Source organism: Schistocerca gregaria, chromosome 2 (assembly GCF_023897955.1).
Source record: "Schistocerca gregaria isolate iqSchGreg1 chromosome 2, iqSchGreg1.2, whole genome shotgun sequence".
Classification (NCBI taxonomy): domain Eukaryota; kingdom Metazoa; phylum Arthropoda; class Insecta; order Orthoptera; family Acrididae; genus Schistocerca; species Schistocerca gregaria.
Window position 1 is genome coordinate 791,577,076 of NC_064921.1, and position 22,920 is coordinate 791,599,995.

The window sequence follows — 22,920 nt, forward strand, 5'->3', positions numbered from 1 at the left end:
AATTGATCAGTCTTTCTCCTGTTCCAATCCCTCCTAGCTTATATTCCCTCATAATTCCGCTTTCTATTTCTTCCTGTACAATAGTATTCCAATCATCCATGATTATTAGATTTTCATCTCCCATTACACACTGACTTACTCAGACAATGCCTTTGTATACTTCATCTATTAATGTTCTGCTTGTGTCATTAGCATGTATACCTGGACTATTTTTGTGGGAATTCATTTCCTTTTGATTGCTTTGAGAATAATCCTGTAACTGAGCTGTTTGTTTGCTGGAACTCATTCTCTGTGTTACCTCACGGTTTATAATGAATCCTACACCTGTTATACCATTTTCTAATGCTATTGATATTACTCAATATTTTTCTGACTGTTTTCTGGGGGTACTGGGATTATGCTAAATTTACCTTTCCATTTCACTTCAATAACTGTTACTGTATTTAAATTTCCACTTTCAGAATTTCTAGATTCCCTACCACATTTAGACTACAGACATTCCACACCCCAACTTGTAGAAAGTTGCTTCCCTTTCATGCCCCTCGACTCTTATGACTGCCATCTGGTTTTTGTACAAATTATAAATAGCCTTTCGCTCCCTGTATTTTACCCCTGCCACCTTTAGAATTTGAAAAAGAGTATTCCAGTCAACATTGTCAAAAGCTTTCACTAAGTCTACAAATGCTAGAAACGTAGGTTTGCCTTTTCTTAATCTTTCTTCTAAGATAAGTCGTAAGGTCAGTATTGCCTCGCGTGTTCCAACATTTCGACGGAATCCAAACTGATCCTCCCCGAGGTCTGCATCTACCAGTTTTTCCATTCGTCTGTAAAGAATTCGCGTTAGTATTTTGCAGCCGTGGCTTATTAAACTGATAGTTCGGTAATTTTCACATCTGTCAGCACCTGCTTTCTTTGGGATTGGAATTATTATATTCTTCTTGAAGTCTGAGGGTATTTCGCCTGTCTCATACATCTTGCTCACCAGCTGGTAGAGTTTTGTCAGGACTGGTTGTCCCAAGGCCGTCAGTAGTTCTAATGGAATGTTGTCTACTCCGGGGGCCTTGTTTCGACTCAGGTCTTTCAGTGCTCTGTCAAACTCTTCACGCAGTATCGTATCTCCCATTTCATCTTCATCTACATCCTCTACCATTTCCATAATATTGTCCTCAAGTACGTCGCCCTTGTATAAACCTTCTATATACTCCTTCCACCTTTCTGCCTTCCCTTCTTTGCTTAGAACTGGGCTGCCATCTGAGCTCTTGATATTCATACACGTGGTTCTCTTCTCTCCAAAGGTCTCTCTAATTTTCCTGTAGGCAGTATCTATCTTACCCCTAGTGAGATAAGCTTCTACATCCTTACATTTGTCCTCTAGCCATCGCTGTTTAGCCATTTTGCACTCCCTGTCGATCTCATTTTTGAGACGTTTGTATTCCTTTTTGCCTGCTTCATTTACTGCATTTTTATATTTTCTCCTTTCATCAATTAAATTCAATATTTCTTCTGTTACCCAAGGATTTCTAGCAGCCCTCGTCTTTGTACCTACTTTATCCTCTGCTGCCTTCACTACTACATCCCTCAGAGCTACCCATTCTTCTTCTACTGTATTTCTTTCCCCTATTCCTGTCAATTGTTCCCTTATGCTCCCCCTGCAACTCTGTACAACCTCTGGTTCTTTCAGTTTATCCAGGTCCCATCTCCTTAATTTCCCACATTTTTGCAGTTTCTTCAGTTTTAATCTACAGGTCATAACCAATAGATTGTGGTCAGAGTCCACATCTGCCCCTGGAAATGTCTTACAACTTAAAACCTGGTTCCTAAATCTCTGTCTTACCATTATATAATCTATCTGATACCTTTTAGTATCTCCAGGGTTCTTCCACGTATACAACCTTCTTTCATGATTCTTAAACCAAGTGTTAGCTATGATTAAGTTGTGCTCTGTGCAAAATTCTACTAGGCGGCTAGCCCCAATCCATATTCACCTACTATGTTTCCTTCTCTCCCTTTTCCTACACTCGAATTCCAGTCACCCATTATTATTAAATTTTCGTCTCCCTTCACTATCTGAATAATTTCTTTTATTTCATCGTACATTTCTTCAATTTCTTCATCATCTGCAGAGCTAGTTGGCATATAAACTTGTACTACTGTAGTAGGTGTGGGCTTCGTATCTATCTTGGCCACAATAATACGTTCACTATGCTGTTTGTAGTAGCTTACCCGCATTCCTATTTTCCTATTCATTATTAAACCTACTCCTGCATTACCCCTATTTGATTTTGTGTTTATAACCCTGTAGTCACCTGACCAGAAGTCTTGTTCCTCCTGCCACCGAACTTCACTAATTCCCACTATATCTAACTTTAACCTATCCATTTCCCTTTTTAAATTTTCTAACCTACCTGCCCGATTAAGGGATCTGACATTCCATGCTCCGATCCATAGAACGCCAGTTTTCTTTCTCCTGATAACGACATCCTCCTGAGTAGTCCCCGCCCGGAGATCCGAATGGGGGACTATTTTACCTCCGGAATATTTTACCCAAGAGGATGCCATCATCATTTAATCATACAGTAAAGCTGCATGTCCTCGGGAAAAATTACGGCTGTAGTTTCCCCTTGCTTTCAGCCGTTCGCAGTACCAGCACAGCAAGGCCGTTTTGGTTAATGTTGCAAGGCCAGATCAGTCAATCATCCAGACTGTTGCCCCTGCAACTACTGAAAAGGCTGCTGCCCCTCTTCAGGAACCACACGTTTGTCTGGCCTCTCAACAGATACCCCTCCGTTGTGGTTGCACCTATGGTACGGCCATCTGTATCGCTGAGGCACGCAAGCCTCCCCACCAACGGCAAGGTCCATGGTTCATTTAAGCTTAATAGATGTAGTACATTTACTTTATCCAACATAATTGTCACTAAATAATTCTCATTGTTATCAGATAATTCATTTCCGAAATATCTTATATCTTACCTTTCTTTGAATAAAGCATGACTGTCACAACAGACAAGTGTGCGAACTGCTGCAGAATCATCAGACATGTCAGTGTATTTTCGGGTGGGATGATGTAATACAATCTGCATGAAGAATGATGCTGGTCACTTCTGAAGATAAACTGATTTTCACTAATGCTACACTAGACCAGAAAGAGAACACCTTATACCAAGGGAGGTGACACAGTGGCTAGCACAATGGACTTGCATTTGGGAGGAGGATGACGGTTCAAACCCGCATCTAGCCATCCAGATTTAGGTTTACCAAGGTTTCCTTAAATTGCTCCCAGCATATGCCAGGATGGTTCCTTTGAAAGGGCACGGCCGATTTCCTTCCTCATCCTTGGCACAATCCGAGCCTGTGCTCTGTCTGTAATGACCTCAATGTCGACAGGACGTCAAACCTAATCTCCCTTCCTTCTTCCTATATTAAATCCAATCTTCCTTTCTTCCTGCCTTTTTACAACAGGCTATCTTGAAACTCTGAGCTGATTTGGCAGTGGCGCAAGAACATTTAGCACTTTTGCAGTAGTAATATTAGGCCTAGACTGTAAGGTTTATTACAGGCAAGCTTTCCAAATCAGTGAAAATATCCAAGAAACTCTGAAGCAGTCTGAAAGTACAGATAAAACTTTGCAGGTGAAGTGCTGGAAGAAAAGTTTTAAGAAGACCAAAAAGGTTTTCTTATTAGGTAGCAGACATACAAGGGGAATGTCAGAACCAGTTCACGACTCTTTGGGAAGTGATTACTAGGTAACTAGTACTTTTAGAGGGGAATATCAGAACTGATTCACAACTCTTTGGAAAGTGATTACCAGTTTTAAGGCTCAATAATGTTAGCTGTGATCTGGGGAAGGATCAAGTAATAATGGAAGGGGGGTTCAGGTAACAGTTTGGACCATAACCTCAATTAGACAATTGAGCATTATATCAGACATGTTGCAGACAATGCTCCTCATAGTAGCGAGAAAACTGTGTCACACTTTGAGCAATGTGATGAGCCCTGCATGAAGCATTCTGTGGAGCGTGTTAATCAAAACCTGAACAAAAACCATTCACTCAGGGAGAGATAAGATCACACCTGAGCATAATTGATGCATCATCCTCAACTCGGTCACATTGTACATGGCATGGTTAGCAACAAATCCTTCTAGTAAGATGCTACTTGCACGGCTGAGTGCCAGAAGCATCCAGTCCGACCAAAGTAATATCCACACTATGCCAGTGATTTCCATTGCAATCGCTAGACCTTTTCAGGGTAAACTCGGAAAAAGACAGAGCTGCAGAATAAATATAGTTACAAATGATGGAAATATCTAGGCTGGAACAATGACATTATTATGAAAATTATTGATTGCTACTCACCATATAGACTAGCAGGCAGTTGCATCTGTGATCATGAACAGTCACTCTCCAAATATACATAGGGTCTCACTGAGGGCTTCAGAGACCGAAATTATGCTCCTACCCTTGTATAGAAACAGATCTCCCAGGCCTTGTCACTCCTGTCACATACCACCTTCAATATGCATCCAGCCACAAAGGAGAACTCCCCTCCCAACTCAGATCCACTACGGCCTGAAGCAATTGAGTCACACTCTCTGCCAGGGTTTTGACTACCTCTCATTTTGTCCTGAAATAAGGAATATACTGCCCATATCATTCCTACCTCTCGCACAGTGGTATTCCACTGTCCAATGAACCTGTGCAATATCCTTGTCTATACCTTTTACACACCTGCCCCCAACTTCCTGCCTCATGACTCATATCCCAGCAATAAAACTTGATACAAGACTGGTCCCACACAACCTCCTGCCATCATCTACTCTAATCCAGTCACAATCATCTCCTATCCCATCAAAGGCAGAGCTACCTGTGAAAGCAGTCATGTGATCTACAAACTACGTTGCAACCAATTTTCCACTTTCTACATGGGCATGACAACCAACAAGCTGTCTGTCCACACGAATGGCCAGCGACAAACTATGGCCAAGACACAGCTGGACCACCCAATTGCTGAACATACAGCCTAACACAACATGCTTCACTTCAATGACTGCTTCACAGCCTGTACCATCTGGGTCCTTCCCACCAACACCGGCGTTTCTGAATTGCACAGATGGGAACTCTCCCTGCACTATATCCTACGTTCCTGTAACCTCAATAGCCTCAACCTCCACTAGTCCTTGTCCTTCACATACCTATCCTCTTCCCTGGTCTCACTCCAGCACTATTCCACCAACGCACTCAATAATCTTTTTCCCCCTCCTCTACTTCTCTCCTTTTCTGCCCCCCCCCCCCACCCACCCACACACATACAGCAAAAAAACCTCATGTTTGCACCTAGCAGCCCTACCCTGTCCCCACTGTGTCCCCGCACACTCTTACAAGCAGCACAACACGTCCCCCGCCCCTACCCTGCTATCCCTCTCCCTCCCTGCCCCGGCCTCATCCTTCCCCCTGCTGCTCACAGATTGCTTTTTCCATCAGGCACATTTTTTGTACTCAGTTGAGCCTCAGAGGCCAGACAGTGGTCATGTGCACACTTACATGTTTGTGTTTTCTGCTTTAGAAGAAGACCTTTAGGCTGAAAGCACGAATGTACAGCACTATTTGTCGTACCTAACCCCAACTCTACATGGTGAGCAGCAATCTACCTTTTCACAATATTGTCATAGATATTGTTATAGTTGATACAGCTACTAGTACAACAAAATACTGCAGCTTGGACAAAGCCAAGTATACTACAGAAAATGCATTTAGTGTCTCCCATCAAACATCACAAATTTGTTAAATAAAAATGTTAAAGCTCTCATATCCATTCAGGAAAATGAAAATGTGATTGTAACATCAGCAGACATTTTGTGAATATTACATCATGTAGATGTCACAGAAATTGAACAGATTATCTTGAAGGATAAAACCTAATACCACACTACAATATACCAAATAAGAAGAAAGGGGAAGTGTAAAAAGTGGAGTTTAGTCCCAGAGCTTCAGGTTAATGAAAATTATGATGGACAGCTTACTTTATCCTGTGTTACAGGAGTGGATCAGGAAACACAAGCCTGTAGTACTAACACCTTACAAACCACTGGCAGAAAGTATCTTAAGCTTCACAAAAGAGCTAGAAACAGTTTTAATGTGGTTACGCAGACTTAATTGGAAGATCATTGTTTTTGGAGATTTAATGTTGATTTTCTGGTCATGCAGTACTGACTGAGGGCAACTGGAGTTGTTGGATGTCCAGCTTAGGATTATTTCCCACATGAAATTTCCATGCGAGAAGTGCAACAGTCATTGGCAATTCATTCTTAAGCCCAACAGCTTGCAGTGATTTAGGTGTAAAACGAATTGTTCAAATGGCTCTGAGCACTATGGGACTTAACATCTGAGGTCGTCAGTCGCCTAGAACTTAGAACTATTTAAACCTAACTAACCTAAGGACATCACACACAACCATGCCCAAGGCAGGATTCGAACTTGCGACCATAGCGGTGGTTCCAGACTGAAGCGCTTAGAACCGCTCAGCCACACCAGCCGGCTAAAACAAATTGTCAATGGTTTATCTGACCATGAGTGTCAAATTTTAGCAATGAAATTTACTGACCCTTTAGGTACAAGTCATAGCAGAAAAGTATTGTATCACAGAACCAGGAAAAATGAACTGATCACAACCTTTAGAGAGAAACTACAATAAGAATGGTGGGGAGAAATTTATAAAGCAGGCATGTATCACAATGTTTAGAGAGAAATTACTGAATCAGGCAATGTTGATGGAAAATACAATTTTGTTAATATATTCCTGCAGCACTGTGAGTCTTGTTTTCCACTTGAATAAGGCCAAAGTTGAACATAAGCAAATATTATGAGATTGAAGTATCTTACACCAGGAACAGAGAGCTCTACATAATTTACAGCAGTAGTTGTGACTCTTCCACTCTAAGATTAAACAAGCAAAGTCATTTACTAAGCTCAAAAAATACAACACTCCAAGAATAAAGCAAAAACTATTTGGAACATTATTAAACAGCAAACAAACAAAACTTGTCACCCAAATGAAAAATAATTCGCCATTAATTTCATTACTTCCTCACAGTAGTCAATAATACTGCACCAAATACAGATGTGTTAGATTTACTTCTGAAGGCACTGCATGCACCACCAGTAGAAGTTGGTTTCAAAAATACAACTGCTAAGGAGGTTACATAATACATCAGGGCACTAAAAGGTAATAATTCAGCTGATTATGATAGTGTTTCTGGCAGAATATTATAAATCTCAAGTTGACTTGATAGAATTACCCATAAGTTATCTTTATAATCAGACAATGAGTCACAGTATATTTCCTGAAAGACTTAAGTATGCTACAATAACATCCATACATGGAACTGGAGACAAGCAAACCACCTCTAATTACTGACCTATATCATTCCTTCCAGTCTTTGCAAAAGTATTTGAGAAAGAGGCCTATGATAGAATACTGACCCACTTAACTGAGTAGAACTTGTTAACTACCTGTCAGTTTGGCTGTCATACAGGATTCTCCACACAAAAAGCATTACAAGATCTTAAAAATGAAGTGTTAACAGAGCTAAACAAGAGAAAATATCCTGTTGGTATATTCTGTGACTTGTGGATCACAAAAATTCTACTCATCAAACTGAAGTGTTATTGCATTAATGGCATCCCTCTTGCCTTGATGGAATTTTACCTCCACAACAGAAAGTAGAGGGTCTCTTTAACAGACTGCATCTCTGGTCTGAAAGAAACTTCATAACGGAGGAACATAACTTGTAGAATACTGCAGGGATCAGTACTACACCCACTCTTGTTTCTAATCTACATAAATGATCTTCCATTCAATTACTTTAAAGGGCGCTCAAACAATGTAATGTTTGCTCAAAACACAAACATACTAATCCAGGTTGCAAACACAAACTTAGCTGACACAGTTCAGGTGATAAGTGAACAGACCTTCAAGTGGCTCACAGTTTGAGTCTTAATCTCATGAAGACTTACACAGTTTCAAACAAGCAATAATGAACTTTTAGCGCCAGAAGTAGGAATTAATGTTCATACACTGAATGAACCATTATATCTAAAATTCTTTGGGGTCCAGCTGGACAACAACTTAAAATGGAGTAAAAAATAGATTTACCAATTAAGAAGCTCAGTTCGGCTTGTTATGACCTTATCAACTGTTGTAACAACCAATTTTGTGTGTGCGTCACTTCGTAGTTTGCACATAAGGTTTGTGCTTGATTCAGCCACTGGAGGCTAACTGACCTGCAAATACAACAGCTAAGTTCATGTAGCTCTGCTGATCCATGCTCTGTATGACTTTTCTGGCAGCTTTTGGTAGTGGTGAAACACCACACAAGCAGCAATAACGTGAGTACTTTTCTACTGACAGGTACAAAGTAACTCATACATATAATCAAAAGAAAGACTTGAAGGTTCTTGCAAGGGGGCAAGCTGACACAACTAATGATCCCTGCGAGGTGATATCCACAACAAAAAAACAGCATTGCACAAGATTACATCATTTACCCCAAATGCCTGAAAATGATGCCGCAGGCATTTTTTTAAAGTGTCCTAGCATTATCATACACAGGGAATGGCAGTGGATATGTTGTGGTGGGGCCACGGGTTGTGCCAATGTAGTCAGCTGTCAGCACCTGCTCTTGCTCGAGAAGAGATGTAAGCACTACCACCAACTCAAAGGACTAATGACTGAAGTGGAACACATGGGGTTGAATATCATACTAGTCACCAAAGAAGTGTTCCAACTGAAGGACATTGTAATTTATTGCTCAAACAGTATACATGCATTTAAGATAAGGCACAATACAATCAGCAATTTGCAAGTGGCCAGTGGAGCCTTGCGTTCTGGCCTATATATTCATTAGTTCCAACAGGGGGCACAGCCAGCATGCAGCACATTCAACTGCTGTCGCATTAGCAGACGGGTAGCCTCTAGTGGCCAAATCAAGCACACACTTCACACACAAACAATGAAGTGCCAACAACTTTTGGTCAGGTGAATACAGGGTTATAAATACAAAATCAAATAGAGGTAATGCAGGAGTAGGTTTAATAATGAATAAAAAAATAGAAGTGCGGGTAAGCTACTACAAACAGCATAGTGAACACATTATTGTGGCTAAGATAGACACGAAGCCCATGCTTACTACAGTAGTACAAGTTTATATGCCAACTAGCTTTGCAGATGACGAAGAAATTGATGAATTGTATGATGAGATAAAACAAATTATTCAGGTAGTGAAGGGAAACAAAAATTTAATAGTCATCGGTGCATGGAATTTGAGAGTAGGAAAAGGGAGAGAAGGAAACATAGTAGGTGATGAATATGGATTGGGGTTAAGAAATGAAAGAGGAAGCTGCCTGGTAGAATTTTGCACACAGCATAACTTAATCATAGCCAACACTTGGTTCAAGAATCATGAAAGAAGGTTGTATACATGGAAGAATCCTGGAGATACTAGTAGGTATCAGATAGATTATATAATGGTAAGACAGAGATTTAGGAACCAGGTTCTAAATTGTAAGACATTTCCAGGGGCAGATGTGGACTCTGGCCACAATATATTGGTTATGAACTGTAGATTAAAACTGAAGAAACTGCAAAAAGGTGGGAATTTAAGGAGATGGGACCTGGTTAAACTGACTAAACCAGAGGTTGTAGAGAGTTTCAGGGGGAGCATAAGGGAACAATTGACAGGAATGGGGGAAAGAAATACAGTAGAAGAAGAATGGGTAGCTCTGAAGGATGAAGTAGTGAAGGCAGCGGAGGATCAAGTAGGTAAAAAGGTGAGGGCTAGTAGAAGTCCTTGGGTAACAGAAGAAATATTGAATTTAATTGATGAAAGGAGAAAATATAAAAATGCCGTAAGTGAAGCAGGCAAAAAGGAATACAAATGTCTCAACAATGAGATCGACAGGAAATGCAAAATGGCTAAGCAGCGATGGCTAGAGGACAAATGTAAGGATGTAGAGGCTTATCTCACTAGGGGTAGGATACTGCCTACAGGAAAATTAGAGAGACCTTTGGAGACAAGAGAACCACTTGTATGAATATGAAGAGCTCAGATGGAAACCCAGTTCTAAGCAAAGAAGGGAAAGCAGAAAGGTGGAAGGACTATATAGAGGGTCTATACAAGGGCGATGTACTTAAGGACAATATTATGGAAATGGGAGAGGATGGAGATGAAGATGAAATGGGCGATACAATACTCCATGAAGAGTTTGGCAGAGCACTGAAAGACCTGAGTCGAAACAAGGCCCCCGGAGTAGACAACATTCCATTAGAACTACTGACGGCGGTGAGAGAGCCAGTCCTGACAAAACTCTACCATCTGGTGAGCAAGATGTATGAGACAGACGAAATACCCTCAGACTTCAAGAAGAATATAATAATTCCAATCCCAAAGAAAGCAGGTGTTGACAGATGTGAAATTACCGAACTATCAGTATAATAAGTCACAGCTGCAAAATACTAACGCGAATACTTTACAGATGAATGGAAAAACTGGTAGAAGCCGACTTCGGGGCAGACCAGTTTGGATTTCGTAGAAATGTTGAAACATGTGAGGCAATACTGACCTTACGACTTATCTTAGAAGAAAGATTAAGGAAATGCAAACCTACAATCCTACGTTTCTAGCATTTGTAGACTTTGTAGAAAGCTTTTGACAATGTTGACTGGAATACTCTCTTTTAAATTCTAAAGGTGGCAGGGGTAAAATACAGGGAGCGAAAGGCTATTTACAATTTGTACAAAAACCAGATAGCACTTATAAGAGTAGAGGGGCACGAAAGGGAAGCAGAGGTTGGGAAGGGAGTGAGACAGGGTTGTAGCCTCTCCCCTATGTTATTCAATCTGTATATTGAGCAAGCAGTAAAGGAAACAAAAGAAAAATTTGGTGTAGGTATTAAAACCCATGGAGAAGAAATAAAAATATTGAGGTTCGCTGATGACATTGTAGTTCTGTCAGAGACAGCAAAGGACTTGGAAGAGCAGTTGAACGGTATGGACAGTGTCTTGAAAGGAGGATATAAGATGAACATCAACAAAAGCAAAACGAGGATAATGGAATGTAGTCGAATTAAGTCGGGTGATGCTGAGGGAATTAGATTGGAGAATGAGATGCTTAAAAGTAGTAAAGGAGTTTTGCTATTTGGGGAGCAAAATAACTGATGATGGTCAAAGCAGAGAGCATATAAAAGGTAGACTGGCAATGGCAAGGAATGCGTTTCTGAAGAAGAGAAATTTGTTAACATCGAGTATAGATTTGAGTGTCAGCAAGTCGTTTCTGAAAGTATTTGTATGGAGTGTAGCATGTATGGAAGTGAAACATGGCTGATAAATAGTTTGGACAAGAAGAGAATAGAAGCTTTCGAAAGGTGGTGCTACAGAAGAATGCTGAAGATTAGATGGGTAGATCACATAACTAATGAGGACGTATTGAACAGAACCGAGGAGAAGAGAAGTTTGTGGCACAGTTTGACTAGAAGAAGGGATCGGTTGATAGCACATGTTCTGAGGCATCAGGGGATCACAAATTTTGCTTTGGAGGGTAGTGTGGAGTGTAAAAATCTTAGAAGGAGACCAAGAGATGAATACACTACGCAGATTCAGAAGGATGTAGGTTGCAGTAAGTACTGGGATGAAGAACCTTGCACAGGATAGAGTAGCATGGAGAGCTGCATCAAACCAGTCTCAGGACTGAAGACCACAACAACAACAACATGAAGTGCCACACATACACAATTGGTAATTACAGCAGAAACATTTCTCATCATGCTGACCTAAAGACAAGAGTGTTGTCATATGGAATCATCTTCTGGAGCAGTGTACCTAACGAAAATAAAGTGATTATTCAGCAGAAGTGAGCAATAAGAATACTATGTACAGCAGACAACTGCACATCTTAAAGAAAACTTTTTAAGGATCTTTGAATACTTGCACTCATTTCTCATTACATTTACCACTTAGTAGTTTGTGTTGCTGTTGATAAAAATCACTTTCAGCTGAACTATTATACACACAGTCATAACCAAGAACTACAAATAATTTGCAAGCAGACTTTGCCTCCTTGTCCACAGTTCATACTGAGTTATGTACTCTGTTAGTAAGATATTCAATAAGCTGATGTCTAACATAGAGCAAAAAATTGGGAACCCCAACCAATCCAAACTGGATGGAGTGAAACAGAAATTTTGGCAATTGTCAGGATTTTGGTGGTATCTTAAGTCGTCTTCCACAGGAATCATTAATAGAATTTAAAAAGGAACTCAATACTGCTAAAAATTACAACTATCCTATGAGACAATCAATTTCACTAATTAGCAATGCTAACCCTTCACCAAGTCTACTTTTTACCAATATATGTACCCTCAAAACGTGCCATCAAGTCTAGAGACAGCAGTAGGTTATAGACCGTGGAAGTGAAGTTCTTGGCATCATTGTTCACATAAAGAAGTAAATCAGAGATCCAGAATGAAGAGATCCGTCAATAAACAAGTGAAGCACCACTTGAAACCACATGATCAATTAAGGCTGAAATTGTCTGGACATGTGAAAACAATGAAATAAACAAGTGAGAAAATGGCTCGAGTAAGGCAAGGGACTAGTGACTGGCCCAGGAAATGGTAGATCACTCAAGTGAAACAGGATCTACATGGATGTGAAGTGGAGGAAAGGGAAAAAGTCTACCTGGATAGAAAAGGGTGGTAAGTATTCTTATACTATACCTGGCCAAGTGGAGAAGTTTAATTGATGATGATGATGATAAAGATGATGGTGGTGGATTTTAGCCTGTCATGGAAGCTCAAGAACATAAAATGTCTTAAAACTGGCAGGAGAGATCTGCACATCAATTCTGCAATATTTTGAAACTGTTGCATCTCTGTTGCTGTTTTCTGGATCTTATTATCAACTACCTATTTTGTTAACGATTGTAGCTGTTACATTATTTTTATATTGTATTGTTCAAATATACATGCAGATGTTATCCAAGCAATATAATATAATTTATAATATAATATATCATAATAATATAATTTGTATGTAAATTGGTGTGGACCTTCCTGTAAACCAGAATACAAATGGTCAACTTGACTATCATCAAATATTTACCTAGACCCAAAGTTGTCATGTAGAAACTCAAAGCTAGTCCTGTCATTCGGTGAGTGATTGAAAGCATTGATGTTAGTTGCATTTTGTAAATGGTAAGGTGAGGTGACTGTGGCCGACCCAGCCTAGCATTTCTCTCATCGTGGGTTTCATTGACAGGAGATTCAATCTTTGTTACTTTTAGTGTAATGCACCGACACCTGCAAAAAAGACATACACAAATTGACAAATGGCATATGTGCCGATTTCTTATATACACTCCTGGAAATTGAAATAAGAACACCGTGAATTCATTGTCCCAGGAAGGGGAAACTTTATTGACACATTCCTGGGGTCAGATACATCACATGATCACACTGACAGAACCACAGGCACATAGACACAGGCAACAGAGCATGTCGGCACTAGTACAGTGTATATCCACTTCTCGCAGCAATGCAGGCTGCTATTCTCCCATGGAGACGATCGTAGAGATGCTGGATGTAGTCCTGTGGAACGGCTTGCCATGCCATTTCCACCTGTCGCCTCAGTTGGACCAGCGTTCGTGCTGGACGTGCAGACCGCGTGAGACGACGCTTCATCCAGTCCCAAATATGCTCAATGGGGGACAGATCCGGAGATCTTGCTGGCCAGGGTAGTTGACTTAAACCTTCTAGAGCACGTTGGGTGGCACGGGATACATGCGGACGTGCATTGTCCTGTTGGAACAGCAAGTTCCCTTGACGGTCTAGGAATGGTAGAACGATGGGTTCGATGACGGTTTGGATGTACCGTGCACTATTCAGTGTCCCCTCGACGATCACCAGAGGTATACGGCCAGTGTAGGAGATCGCTCCCCACACCATGATGCCGGGTGTTGGCCCTGTGTGCCTCGGTCGTTTTCAGTCCTGATTGTGGCGCTCACCTGCACGGCGCCAAACACGCATACGACCATCATTGGCACCAAGGCAGAAGCGACTCTCATCGCTGAAGACGACACGTCTCCATTCGTCCCTCCATTCACGCCTGTTGCGACACTACTGGAGGCGGGCTGCACGATGTTGGGGCGTGAGCGGAAGACGGCCTAACGGTGTGCGGGACCGTATCCCAGCTTCATGGAGACGGTTGCAAATGGTCCTCGCCGATACCCCAGGAACAACAGTGTCCCTAATTTGCTGGGAAGTGGCGGTGCGGTCCCCTACGGCACTGTGTAGGATCCTACGGTCTTGGCGTGCATCCGTGTGTCGCTGCGGTCCGGTCCCAGGTCGACGGGTACGTGCACCTTCCGCCGACCACTGGCGACAACATCGATGTACTGTGGAGACCTCACGCCCCACGTGTTGAGCAATTCGGCGGTACGTCCACCCGGCCTCCCGCATGCCCACTATACGCCCTCGCTCAAAGTCTGTCAACTGCACATACGGTTCACGTCCACGCTGTCGCGGCATGCTACCAGTGTTAAAGACTGCGATGGAGCTCCGTATGCCACGGCAAACTGGCTGACACTGACGGCGGCGGTGCACAAATGCTGCGCAGCTCCCGCCATTCGACGGCCAACACCGCGGTTCCTGGTGTGTCCGCTGTGCCGTGCGTGTGATCATTGCCTCTACAGCCCTCTCGCAGTGTCCGGAGCAAGTATGGTGGGTCTGACACACCGGTGTCAATGTGTTCTTTTTTCCATTTCCAGGAGTGTATGTGAATAACCTCCCTTCTTATCTGAAACAAAAAGCTAAACTGACACTGTTTGCTGATGATACAAGCATGATCATCAATCCAGTAAAAGAAACTCCAATAGAAAATGATAGAAATAATGTCTTTGGAAAAGTTATTGATTGGTTTTCTGCAAATGGCCTTGCTCTGAACTTTGAAAGTTCTTTCAATAAATTTAACACATCCATAGAAGTCAGTAGCCAGGATAGAGCATTCTAAGTTTTTGGGTGTACATATATATGAGAATCTTAATTCGAAAATTCATATTTTGGATATCCTAAAGCGAATAGGTTCAGCAGCTTTTGCAATCAGAATAATTGCCAATATTAAGGATACTGAAATTAGCAAACTAACATACTTTCACTCTCTGTGTCATACAGAATAATATTTCGGCTAACTCAACACTTAAGCAAAAAGTACTCACTGCTCAGACGAAAGTGGCATCTGTTTAAAAGATTACGAATTATTACAACAGCTTCACAATACCTTTACTCAGTAATGAAACTTGTTCTGAACAACATGGACTAGTTTAAAAACAACAGTGACATTCATGATTATAATACCAGAAGAAAGAAAGACTTACACTATGTCTACTTAATCCATATTTGGCAGAGAAAGTAGTAAACTATGCTGCTGTAAAACTTTTCAATAAATTACCAGATGAAATTAAATGTATGATAGACAGCTGGAATAGTTTCAAAAATAAACTGAAATCGTATCTGCTTGACTTCTCCTTCTATACCGTAGATGAATTCTTGAATAGGAATAAATAAATCTATAGGTATAATATATGAATTTAGTGTCATGTAAGGGAATGGGGTAGGTAATAAAAATTTTAAGCTTAAAATAAATAAATAAATAAATACCTCGATCTCAGTGTGCATTTGTTATGCACTTGGCATGTCCCACATCATAATGGTTACCGTGAGATGGATCGATGGAACATGTAACTAACTAACTACTGTAAAGAAGGCACATTAAGTTGCAGACAGGTTCCTTTAAAAGACACTGACACATAAGCTTACAGTCACAGTCTTTGTCAGAAAAGGAGAAACACACACCATTCATTCACCAACATACGATTAAGATTTAGTTACTGTAGCTGATTTTTTAACTAACATATTGTGTTACATCTAGTTTTCACTTAAAGAGGAATAGCACTATATATTATCTGCCTTTATTGTAAACTAACTGTTTTTGAGTTGGTTAACAACTGTAATTAACATCAAAATGTTTTAGGAAACCAGTAATTTTTACCACAGGTTTTTAAGTTGCCTTAACAGAAATTTCTTTTTGTGTGTCTGCTTATATTCTTATAGGGAATTAGCAACTTTTTAGCTCAATAGACTAAAGGATAATCAGGTGACACAATGCACCAGCCAAAATGCAGCCCCACTGTGAAGGCTGTTCTCAAACAGGGATGAGCTAGCTGACATTCATAAGCAGCTGGAAATCACCCAGACTAATGTCAAACAGCTGGCAACTGCTTTGAGTCAGTACATTGGACCTGTGATACTTGTACCAGAGGTACCTCAGGTACTATCCTCTCCTGTGGATCCTGTCTCCTCTGCAGAAAGTACAGCCTCTGTAATTACCCATCTACTTGACTGCGTGTCAATGGTAGATCTAGGCATCCTGTACAGGGTTGGGCGGGGCCAAGGGAAGACTCAACATGCTGTAGTGATCCTCATAACAATAACCAACAAGCTTAAGGTGCTATCTTTCACTGAAACTGAGCCAGTGGGACTCACTTCACCTGCTCTGGGGAAACCTGTTTTGTCCAGTCTCAGTAGAAAGCAAATGCAAAAGGGTAGGTTCTATTAATTGTCAGCAGTTCAAACATGTGGTGAATGATGGTGCCCCTTATGAAAATGGCAGCAAGGGACAGGAAAGGACACCAGGTGCACTCAGTGTGTATGCCAGGGGGCATCATTTAACATGTTGAAGAGGCTATTCTGGCAGCCACTGAGAGAATAGGGTGCAACTAACTGCAAATTGTGACACACACTGGAACAAATGATGCCTGGCACCTGGACTCCAAGGTCGTTCTTGAGTCATTCCGGTGACTGGTAGAGAAGGTTGATAAGACCAGCCTTGTGTGTGGAGTTTCAACAAAGCTCACAATTTGCACCATTGTCCCCAGAAATTATTGTGGTCCATTGGTTCTGAGTTGAGTGGAAGGACTGAAAATTTCTGTGACAAGCTAAGCTGCGACTTCCTTGACTTTTACCATTGAGTTGAGAACTGTAGGGTCCCCCTAATTGGGTTAGATGAGCACTACACTTCACAGGCCAACTGTGTGTGGGGTGCACACAAAGGTTTTTGTATTAGGCAATTCTCCATTCAATGCAGATAATGATACCTGGAGAACACCAGCCGAAGCATTCACAGCAAAGCACCAGCGTTCAAAGTGCTCCTGAAAAGCAGTGAAATTTGCATCATATTAGGTACAGAAAGCTGGTTGCAAGGGGAAATTGATAGGAGTGAGATTTTTGGGGGAAATTTAAGCATATATCAATAGGATAGGCAAATGGGAAATGAAGGTGGTGTATTGGTCGCAGTAGACAAGAAACTCAAATCACAGAGAGAGAAAGTGAAGCTGCATGTGAGATTGTTTGGACAACACTAATTATCAGAGGTGGGCATAAAATGATAATTTGATCCTTCAGTCACTTACCAGACTCATCTCCTGATGTAACCGAAAACTTCATAGAAAACCTCGGATCACTTGTACATAAGCTCCCCAATCATACTGTCATCAATAATTAAGAAAATTATAGTTTTGCTGGTGATGGGTGTCATAAGACATCATGTGAAACTTTACTAAATGCCTTCTCTGAAAACTACCTAGAACAGAGTTAGGAACGCCATCATGATGGAAATATACTTGTTCTAATGGCAACAAATAGATCTGATATTGATGTTTTATTGATAGCAGAATCGATTTTCGATCACATGGTGATCATCTTAGCACTGAAGATGATCACCATGTGATCAAAAATTGATTCTGCTGTCAATAAAAACATCAATAATATGCCCAACGCTGACCTTCCTTTTAATTTAACATATATAACATATATGGTCGTTGTGCACACAGAATCCTCTTTGAGGATGTCCATATCAAGACTGGTATCAGTGACCATGACACGGTTGTGGCAACAATAGTTCTGGCAACAATGATTACTGAAGTACAAAGGACAACTAAACCAAGCAAAAAAATACGTATGTTCAGTAAATTAAAAAAAGAGTTGACACTGCACTGGACAGATATGTACCCAATAGAACAGTTCATACTGGGAGGGAACCTCTATGGTATACCGTCACTGTAAAGGAGCTTCTAAAGAAACAGATGACTGCACAAAAGGTGTAAAACAAAGAATAGGGCTATAGATGAAGGGATGCTGAATGAAATAAATTTCACTGTCAAGACACCAATGTGTGATGCCTTCAGTGGCTACCATAGCAGGATACTGTCAAATGACATTTCACAAAATCCAAAGAAATTCTGGTTGTATGTAAAGGCTGTTAGTGGTACCAAAGTTATGTGTCAAATCCCTAGCGAATGACACAGGAATTGAAATTGAAGGCAGCAAAGTAAAACCTAAAATGCTTAACTCTATTGTCAAATGTTTTATAACTAAGGAAAACCCAGGAGAATCACCACAATTTAATCCTTGTACCACTGTAAAGATGAACAAAATAAGTATGTGTCAGTGGTGTTGAGAAACAGCTGAATCATTAAAAACAAACAAAGCTCGAGGCCCCGATGGAATGTATGTCAGATTTTATACTGAATTTGCAGCTGAGTTAGCCCCTCTTCTAACTACAATCTGTCATAGATCCCTTGAACAAAAAAAACCAAGCCCAGTTCTCGCAAAAAGGCACAGGTCACACCCATCTGCAAGAAGAGCAATAGAAATGATCTAGAAAACTACCGTCCAGAATCCTTGACATTGATCTGTTGTAGAATCCTAGAACATATTATGAGCTCAAACATAATAAGGTCTCTTGTAGCTGCAGCATTTCTTGATTTCTGAAAAGCATCGTGTGACAAAGCAAGCTGGGATATTTTTCTTCCCCTCTTGTTTTGCCATCTGCCTCCTTCAATTCATTTTTTCACTTTTAACTAATTACTATTAACATACGTGAGTGTATTTTGCATTTTCAGGAAAGAGAAAGGTTGGCCCTCAGTTTTAAAGAATATAACACCAGATCTAATTTTGTGCTTAGTTTTATGTATGTAATTGATTTTATAATTTATTCCAACTATTTCTAGTTAGTATCTTTTGTTACAGGGTGAAATCAGTAATTGTTTTGTAACTTAAAAAGTCTATTGTTGACTTATACACAAATAAAAATTCTGTAATAACTGTGAACATTTGGAAGACGAAATGCTGGTAATATTTCTATTTGGTTCTATTCGAAAAACATGTTAGCAAAGCCAGCCATTAATTAATTCCAAAGTAATTAACAGTTTTGCCAAAAGTATTGTTTGTATAATGATATTTGTTAATTTCACAATTTAAACAAATAATTTGGCCTAACTCTTGTAGTAGAAGAAACTGTTAAAAAGAACCAATGTATTCAGTTAATTTAATGAGTTTAGTTTTAATTGTAATTTCTGTAAATTAATCTTTGAACAATGTGTAGTTTCAGCACCTATTATTGTGAGGATATATAAGGCTCCGATTTTTGGTCCTGAGACAGTTAGTCCACAGCTGAGTTTCAGACAAGAAACCTGTGTTTGTTAGAACAACAACAATGCTTCAACTTAAATGTGGAATAAGTGTTACACAATTAGGCCGAGTGTAAAAATAATGACAGTGTTTGCTCCATACGTACCTTTCTATTCTCGTAGATATTCAACAGTAAACTACTGTAGCAGTATGAGGATGTTTACCTGAAAACTGTTAATGAGGCTTATCGAAAGTTAAACAACAGTGCACTGTCCATATTAAATGTGTATATGGGGAGTTGTGAAAAGTGAAAGTAAACGACCGTGGAATGAAAATGTGCACCTGTAGGCTACATCATTTACAATAGGCAATACTGCATTTCCACCCCCTATTTTTTAAGCCAGTATGTCGACACCGAAAACAACAAATGAAGAAACAAAGAGGGTGAACACTGTCAGAATCGGACTCAGTACCACACCTTCGATTATTGTCAAAAGTAAGGTCATTTGGGGTATCAAGTGAAATTTGTGACTGGACTGAGGACTTTTTGGTAGGGAGGACACAGCAAGTTATCTTGGGTGGAGAGTCATTGTCAGATGTAAAAGTAACTTCAGGTATGCCTCAGGGACGTGTGTTGGGACCCTTGCTGTTCATGTTGTATATCAGTGACCTTGCTGACAATTTTAATAGTAAAATCAGGCTTTTTGCATATGATGCAGTTATCTATAATGAAGTACTATCTGAGAGAAGTTGCATAAATACTCAGACAGATCTTGATAAGATTTCAATGTGGCAGAGATTGGCAACTTGTTCAGAGATTGGAAACTTGTTCTAAATGTTCAGAAATGTAAAATTTTGCTCTTGACAAAATGAAAAATGTAGCATCCTATGACTATAATAACAATGAATTATTGATGGACTCAACCAACTCGTACAAATACCTGGGTGTAACACTTCACGGGGATATGAAATGGAATGATCACATAGGTTCAGTAATGGGTAAAACAGGCAGTTTATTGGTAGAATACTGCAGAGGTGCAATCAGTCTACAAAAGAGATTGCTTATAAATCACTCGTGCAACCAATCCTAGAATATTGCTCAGGTGTGTAGGGCCTGTTCCAAGTAGGACTAACAGGGTATACTGAACATATACAAAGAAGGGCAGCACAAATGGTCATAGGTTTGTTTAATCTGTGGGAGAGTGTCACAATGATACTGGAGGAACTGAACTGGTAGACTCTTGAAGATGGACGTAAACTATCACAAGAGAGCCTATTAATGAAGTTTCAGGAACTGGCTTTAAACGATAACTCTATGGATATACTACAGGGCCCTATATATTGCTTGCATAGGGATTGTGAGGATAAGCTTAGAATAATTACTGAATGCACAGAGGCACTCAAACAATCATCCTTCCTGCGCTCTGTAAGTGAATGGAACAGGAAGAAACCCTAGTAGCTGGTACAATGAGACGTTCCCTCTGTCACGCAGCTCACGGCAGTTTTCAGAGAATAGATTTTGATGTAGACACACAATCAGGCACACATGACTGCCAACTCCGGCAGATCGGGCCAGAATGCAAGTACAGTGTGGGATGGAAGCAGCAACCTGGAGGGAGTGGGGAAGGGGAAGGGATAGCAGTGTATGGGTTGAGGGAGAGAGGAGCACTGTCTGGCAGAATGTGCTGGGACTAGAATGCCAACAGGTGCAGTGTCAGAAGGTTGTGGGGCAGGGAAGGGGGGAAAACCGAAGCAAAAATGAAGAGTAGCTGGGAAATACGGATGGCTTTGTTACTAGAGGGTGGCAAACAAATAGGGTGAGAGATGAGAATGGGGAGCTGGTGATAGGACAGAGAGGGTAGAAACTGTTGGGTGGAGCATGTGGCGACAGTATGTTGCCATAGGCTCAGGACAGGATAATTATGGGAGTGGAGAATGTGTGCAGCTTAGAAAAGCTGGTGGTGCCAGGGAGGATCCAGATGGTTTAGGTAGTGAAGCACCCATTGAAATCAAGAATGTTACTTTCAGCTGTTATGTTGTGTTACAGGGTGGTCTACTCTGCTATTGGCCAGTTTGGCAGTGGCCGTTTGTCCTTGTTGGTAATAATACCAATATAAAAAGCTGTGAAATGATTGCAGCAGAGCGGGTAAATGGCAGCTGCTTTCACAGGCAGCCCAGCCTCTGGTGGGGTTGGACAAGCATGTGACAGGGCTTGAATAGGAAGTGCTGGGAGAATGGTTTGGACAGATCTTGCACCTGGGCCTTCCACAGGGATATGATCGTTGTGGGAAGGAGTAGGGATTGGGAGTAGCATAGGGATGGAGTAGGATGTAGGGAGATTGGGTGTGCAATGGATCACCACTTTAGGAGGGATGGCAAGAACCTCAGGTTTTGATGATTGGGTGAAGCAGATAGGAGAGAAAGTGTTGAAGTTGTGAAATACTGAGCATAGGATGTCCTGCCCCTGAGTCCAGATCATGAAGATATCATCAATGAAGCTGAACCAGGCTAAGGGTTTGGCATTTTGAGAGGCTAGGAACATCTCCTCTAGATGGCTAATAAACAGGTTAGCACAAGAGGGTACCATACGGGTGCCCATGGCTCTGCCACAGGTTTGTTTGTATACCTTCCCTTGAAAGGAGAAGTAGTTTTCAGTTAGGATAGAGTCAGTACAGTGTATGAGGAATAAGGGAGTGTTTGTAGTCTGAAGGACACTGGGAAAGATTATGTTCAATAACAGTTCAACCATGGCCATGACGGATACTGGTGTATAGAGAGGTGGTATCAATAGTGACAGGCAGGGATCCAGGGGGATGGTGGTGAGTCAGTGAAAGAAGTCGTTGGCATCTTTGATGTTTGAGGTTAGATTACAAGCAATTGGTTGGAGGTGTTGGTCAATGGAAGCCGAAATTCTTTCAGTGGGATTACTTTGGCAGAATTTATAGGGGGAGGAGTCAGATAATTGGCAGAGGCCTTCTGATTGATAACAACAGTGGTGGAATCCTTGTCTTCAGGTAGAATGGTTAGTTTAGGATTTGTTTTGATGCTGTGCATGGCTATTCTTTCTTCTGCTGAAAGGTTTGTGTTCTGAGGAAGGGACCTGTTGAAGGATGGTTAGACTAAGTTGGAGGTAAGGAATTCCTGGTAGGCAACCAGGGTGTGGTTGGGAGGGGGGAGTTTCATGGTTGGATGGTGGTATGATCTGGGAGAGGCAGGGTTCAGTGTTGGAATCAGGTTGTGTACTGATACGTGGTACAAAATATTAAATCCTGTGATGACAAGTTGGACACAAAACAAAGTAAAATGGAAATTGTAAAACTTGAAATTATTGAAATCATTAGGCAGGGACTCTAAAAATGTGTGTGTAATTACCTGTCAGAATGGTAATTTGTAATGAAATGAAA

At 40.9% G+C, this 22,920-nt stretch overlaps 1 protein-coding gene across 2 annotated transcripts in view; it reads right to left on the reverse strand.

Annotated features, from left to right (window-relative positions):
• LOC126335052 (succinate dehydrogenase cytochrome b560 subunit, mitochondrial) overlaps positions 1–22,920 on the reverse strand; it is an 80,326-nt gene that overhangs the window by 19,088 nt on the left and 38,318 nt on the right. For both annotated transcript variants that reach the window (XM_049997930.1, XM_049997929.1), the window contains one exon: positions 13,155–13,351. In XM_049997930.1, coding sequence (XP_049853887.1) covers positions 13,155–13,351 — 197 coding nt within the window. The remainder of the gene's footprint in view (positions 1–13,154; positions 13,352–22,920) is intronic.